General features: G+C 45.7%; 1 protein-coding gene across 6 annotated transcripts in view; it reads left to right on the top strand.

Moving 5' to 3' along the window:
- The first annotated feature begins 500 nt into the window (after positions 1 to 500).
- The window catches only part of NUP153 (nucleoporin 153), a 68,152-nt gene continuing 62,652 nt past the window's right edge, over positions 501 to 6,000 (top strand). For 5 of the 6 annotated variants that reach the window (XM_089334363.1, XM_051832573.2, XM_089334361.1 and 2 more), the window contains exon 1: positions 511 to 668. Coding sequence is in view for 3 of the 6 variants with exons in the window: in XM_089334361.1 (XP_089190487.1) it covers positions 558 to 668 (111 nt within the window). In the remaining 3 variants the exon portion in view is untranslated. Of the gene's footprint in view, positions 669 to 6,000 lie in introns of all 6 variants that reach the window. The other variant, XM_089334362.1, reaches the window with a different exon arrangement.

Genomic DNA, 6,000 nt, shown 5'->3' with positions numbered 1-6,000 from the left:
CGTCGGGCGCTTACGAATGACGCCGTTCTGGCTCGCGACCGCGGCAGCGGCCTTAGTAGCGGCAATAGGCGCAACGGCGGCGGCGGCGGCGGCGACTGCGGGGACTACGACTACGACGACGGCGGGGCGGGCACTGTGCGCAGAGGGGAGGGGTAGGCGGGCGGCGCCGGCGGCTTCAACTGCGGCAGCGACGGCCAGGGCGACGGAAGAAGAACCTCCAGCAGCCGGCGTTCGAGTTAGGCCTCGGCGACGTCCGCCGCCGCTCGCGGCATTCTCCGCGGCGGATCTCCATAGAGACTGTGACATACACAGAGGCGGGAGTCCGCGGGAGGCTGCCGGACGGGAGCCAGCTCCTCGGCCTCTGCAGTCGGCCAGCGCGCACGCTCTTTTCGCCCCGGCTCGCAGCCTCGCGGTTCCCGGTGTGCCTGCGCCCCGCTGTGTGGGCAGCGCAGACTGACTTTTGGGCCGGGGCCGGGCGGGGGGGGCTCTAAGGCGGTCGCCTCTGCCTCTCCCGCCCCCTTCCCCGCCCCAGAGCGGGAAGCAGCCGAGGCTCCGCCATGGCCTCGGGGGCAGGAGGAATGGGAGGGGGCGGTGGCGGCAAGATCAGGACGCGGCGCTGCCACCAGGGGCCAGTGAAGCCTTACCAGCAGGGGCGACAACAGCACCAGGTACGGGACCCCGACGCCGCCGTGGCCTGGGGGTGGGGGAGTCGGAAACTCGGCGGGAGCGACCGGGGAGTGTGAGGCCCTGGCGCCCCACGTGGAGCGGCCGGGAGGGCCTGAGTAAAGGCCTGGAAGCCCAGGCCGCTGGGGTGGCGACGGGAAGTGGGCTAGGACGGGCCCAGCCCTGCGGCGCACACGTGTGCTACTGCCCGCCTCTCCCCGGCCCTCTGGCCCAGGGGCTTTCCCGGGGCGGAGCAGGGCGGGAAAAGAGTGTCTAGGCTTAGGATGCGCGTATTTCTTCATTTCTTTGGGGTGGGGTGGGATGGGGGAGGGCAAGGATTGGGGGTTTGAGGATATTATGTCCTCTGGAGAGAAAAGAAAAAAGCCGTGGCGAGAGGCCTTTATGATTTCTGGTGACTCGAGTTTCAGAGCGGGGGCTGCCCGGAGTGATCGGCCCCCCGAGGCACGCGGGGGTGGGGGTGAGGGTAGTCAGTGTGAAACGGAAGGTGGAATAACTTAGTCTCAGCCTATTGAATTCTCGGAGGGTCTGAGGGTATTGGTTTAGGTCCCCACCGGCTTATAGTTATCATGGCACCGGGACATTTTGAAAGTCCCTCTCCACCCTTACGTCTTTTCTCTGCTGCGCTACCCCCCCCCCCCCCCCTTTATTTTGGAGGCTGGAGTTGGCCATTCTCCACAGTTGACCGGGATTCCAACTCTGATCTCATACACAAAATATTTTAATATTATGGGGCGTATTCTACAAGTTAAGGAACTTTTGATACTCCAGTAATGTTGGTGGTCTTATGATTTAGCCACTGTGTGCATTCTCGAGCGTTTACAGTTAATAAGTTTATCCTAATTGTAATTGAGACATTGATTCTGAAAAATTCCGTTTTTCAAATGCTACTTGTTAGAAGGACAGAGTAGGAGAACGTTAAAACCCTATTTTAATAAAGCCACTTATAAACTTTTTCAATGACACTAAGGTGGGAGATGTGTTAAACTTGTTTAAAAGAAATCAGGAGGGTCTGATAGCTTGTTGCATAATGTTAAAGGTAGACTTCCTTCATTATTCTGGGTTATAATAAAGAATTGGACTATTTAGTATGTTTGGTTGTGCTAAGTTGTATCATTATCAGATATTTGAAAGTAAAGATTAGAGGGAAACTGGTGTATGTGTTAAGTTGTTCTCTACCCGTGGTTACAATGCTTGGCGTTACTCCTACCAATTTTCCCCTGATACGTACAGAAAGTGCTTGTTTTTCACATTTCTTTGTGAGGAGCAGGGATATTTGTAGGCAGATTTAAGATTAGAATTCAGGTCACAGCCTGGCTAAATAGCCTAACCAAATGCTTTTGTGGAATGGAAGTTAGACAGAACATGGTTTCTGTTTCTCCCAAGAATAAATGTCCTAGAGTGCTTTCTTAGAACTTGTTTTATCAGCTGTAGAAAAGTGAAGTGTTTGGCATAGATTTATGGATGATTTGGACAAAGTTTAAAATCAAGCTAATGTAGTCCAGGTGTCAAAGATTGCACTTAAAGCTTATTTTTGGATGTATTTACCTAAAGTAATTTTCGGAGAAATCATGCCCAAATTATCACTGATTTTCAGACGGTGTGGTTTTGAGAATCTGATAATTTATCATTGCCCCCGTATCTAAAATATTTTTTGGCTTTTTCTTGCCCCATGTATTTAAAAAAAAATTAAATAGCATTTGAATCTTAAAATAAAGTGCTTTTTTAGTCCTTGCTGGAACTTTGTTGGACCTGACTGCTATCTACTATTCTAAGCTGTCAACTGCATGTTTTGGAGCAGTTGCTGAGTCATCATGAATAGCAAGGAGCTTTATGACATGGCATGTTTAATAGTAATTTTACTTGATTAAGTGTCTAAGGGTTTTGTGGACAAAAATGAAGCTTTTAGTTGTGTAATATAAGATTGGAATAAGAATGAGAGGTCTGGCACTGTCAGTTAATGGATGTTTGCCCATTGAGACCAGCTAGCTAGTGCAGTTACCCAGTACTTGAGACTTCTGCATGTGTTCATTTGACTTGTGATTTCCTGTTTTGACTTCTGATTTAGCTCTGCTGTGAAATGTCTAAAGTTTAACATTTTTTCCTTTAATGTCTGACCTTTAAATTGTCATTTTGCTTCAAGTTGTGGAGACAAATCTGTTAGGTTGCTCAACTACATAATGGGCAGTAACTGTTTAATGCAAGTTGATAATTTTCCCTTGTCTTCTCCCCCATGCCCTTAGGAAATGGTGTCATTTTTTTCTAGTTGGGAGAATGGGGTTAGTTCTGTTCGTTCTCCTTTTGGATTTGTGTGTGTATGGGTGAGTGCAGATTGTCAGGCTCAGACCACTCTGGGGAGAGATCAAACTTTCCTTAATAGCTGCCGCATAAAACTTTAAGCCCATGGTCAAACTAGAACCTTGCCTTTGGAAGAACCTACTGCCACCTCCTGGTCAGAGGAAATTGGGTATTTTTGCCCTTTTTTGGAGGGTGTGCTTCAGAGATATGTCTTCTGGTTTGGAGTTAAGGGAATCCATGTTGAATCATCCTAGATACAGTTTTTATTTTACAAGTTCCTACAGCCAGCTATTTTAAAAAGGGGGGACCCCCCCATCAATAGCTTAGATCAGAATCTGATGATGAACTTTTTTCTGTAAAGTGTCTGGATAGATACTAAATTTGTAGGCTCTGCTGTTGTAAATTATTCTTGGTTTTGTTTTTAAAACCACTTAGTAAATGTAAACACGTTCTTACCCTTTATAAAAACAGGCTGAGGGCTAAATGTGGCCCATAGATGATGGTTTTTGGTTTTTATGATAGTATAATTTTTGTTTTGGTAGCTTCTGTATGATAATTTGTCACAAATAAGTATGTTTTCCCTGTTATCTGCTGGACAAGAGTGTTCTCAGTTTTGAAAAAGGAGGGATATTTAGAGGTTGAATATTTAACTCATGCCAGAGCTTTCGTAAGTAGTTTTGACTTCAATTTTATCTATTTGCTTGGAGTCAGACTGAAATTTAAATCCCTGTTCTTCTCTGATATGGACAAGTTGTTTAAATTTTGCTTAATTTACTGCTCTGTAAAGTGAAAAATTGTGAGAATTAAATGACACAATATAAGTAAATCCTGACATTCTTAGTAAGGACTCTAGTTGTGATTAAACAGAACTGCTTGATATAAATGTTTTTATATTGTCTTTGAATCTTGCTGTCTCTAAGAGGTTTTTTTCCTTTAGGTACCAAGTTAAATGCTTTATAGGCTCACATTGGATTTATGGTCTTTGTTTACTGAATGATGAAGCCAAACTTTAAAGATACTATATTCTTTTTAGTACTTAGTATTTTCATTGTAGAAATGCCACAATTGAAGTGTATAGGGAAAAAAATTGGAGAATATGTTTTCTTTTTAAGATGAGAGACTCTTGTGTTTTATCAATTTACTTACCAGATTTTTTTCTTTTTAAGAGATGTATTTATTTGAAAGGCAGAGTAAAACAGAAGGGGAGAGAGAGCGTGTGCATGCTTCCATCCACTGATTCACTCTGCAAAGGCCACAACAACCGGAACTAGGCCAGGCTGATGATGGGATCCTGGAACCCCATCCAGGTCTCCTGTGTGGATGGCAGGGGCCCAAGCACTTGGGCCTTCTGCTGCTGCTTTCCCAGGAGCACTTGCAGGGAGCTGGATTGGAAGCAAAGCAGCTGGCATTGTGGGCGGTGGCTTAACCCGCTGCATCATAACTCTGGCCCCAGGTTATCATGAGATAACTGACAAAAAAGCCCAGGTACTTTCTGTGTTCTGGAAAGTTCACTTATGTGGCAGGTTTGAAGTAAAGTGAAAATTTTTGTGCTTTATCACTAATTAAAAACATTTTCACTAAGTGCAAAGTATGATTGGAAGATTGTGATGTCTCTGTTTTTAAAAAAATCTTTATTTGTATATTTACCCTATGGTCTTGGTTGTAATTTTGTTTTTTATTTTATTTTTATAATGGTTTTTTTTTTTTTTTGAGATTATTTACTTATTTATTTATTTGAAAGGCAGAGTTACAGAGAGAGGTAGAGACAGAGAGAGAGGTCTTTCATCCGATGGTTCACTCTCCAGATGGCCGCAACGGCTGGAGCTGAGCTGATCCGAAGCCAGGAGCCAGGAGCTTTCTCCGGGTCTCCCATGTGGGTACAGGGACCCAAGGATTTGGGCCATCTTCTGCTGCTTTCCCAGGTCATAGCAGAGAGCTAGATCGGAAGTGGAGCATCCGGCCTCGAACTGGCGTCTGTATGGGATGCTGGCGCTTCAGGCCAGGGCTTTAACTCGCTGTGCCACAGTGGCAACCCCAGTAATTTTGCTTTTTAAAGATTTATTTGAAAGGCAGAGTTAGAGAGAGAGGAGAGAGGTCTTCCATCCACTACGCCACAGCGCCAGCCTCTTGTAATATATTTTTAAAAGATTATTTTGTGGGGCCTTGCGCTGTGGTGTAGCAGGTACAGCCGCTGCCTGGGGGGCCGGCATCCCATATGAGTACCAGTTGAGTCCTGGCTGTTCTACTTCCGATCCAGCTCCCTGCTAATACACCTGGAAAAGCAGTCGAAGATGGCCCAAAGTACCTGGGTCCCTGAATCCACATGGGAGACCCGGAAGAAGCTCCTGGCTCCTAGCTTCGGATTGGCCCAGCTCTGGCGGTTGTGGCCATTTGGGGAGTGAACCAGCAGATAGAAGCTATCATTCGCTCTAACTCTGCCTTTCAGATAAATCAATACATTTTTTTAAAGATTATTTTGTGTGTCAAAGCCTTTATTCAAGTCTTGCTGCCAGGTACAGTTGTCAGAAACAGGATGATAGGATGCCTTTCATATTTCAGTTTGCTTGATTTCACTCAGCTTTTCCTTAGTGTGATTTAAGAAATAAACTCTTGGGGCTGGCACTGTGGCACAGTGGGTTAAACCACTGCCTGTAGTGCCGTCATCCCACATAGGTGCTGGTTTGAGTCCTGGCTGCTCCACTTCCGATCCAACTTCCCGCTGATGCATCTGGGAAAGCAGTGGAAGATGGTCCAAGTACTTGGGCCCCTGCACCCATGTGGGAGACCCGGATGAAGCTCCTTACCTCAGCCTGGCCCAGCCCTCTTCCCTTCCCCCTTTTCTTCCCCCTTTGTAACTCTGCTTTTTGAATAAATAAATAAATCTTAAAGAAATTCTTACCCTCAGTTTTCAAACATTATATGATAAATGTGACAGTATCTTGTAGGTAATTTTTATTAGGTTAAACTGCTGTGAACTTTTGCTGGGTCATGTTTCTCCTTTTTCAGCATTCATGGAAGTTT

Source organism: Oryctolagus cuniculus, chromosome 5 (genome assembly GCF_051225735.1).
Source record: "Oryctolagus cuniculus isolate XC-2025 breed Fujian yellow rabbit chromosome 5, ASM5122573v1, whole genome shotgun sequence".
In the NCBI taxonomy this organism is placed as follows: Eukaryota; Metazoa; Chordata; class Mammalia; order Lagomorpha; family Leporidae; genus Oryctolagus; species Oryctolagus cuniculus.
The sequence above is the reverse complement of the archived record's forward strand: the minus strand, read 5'-3'. Positions and strand labels throughout refer to the sequence as shown.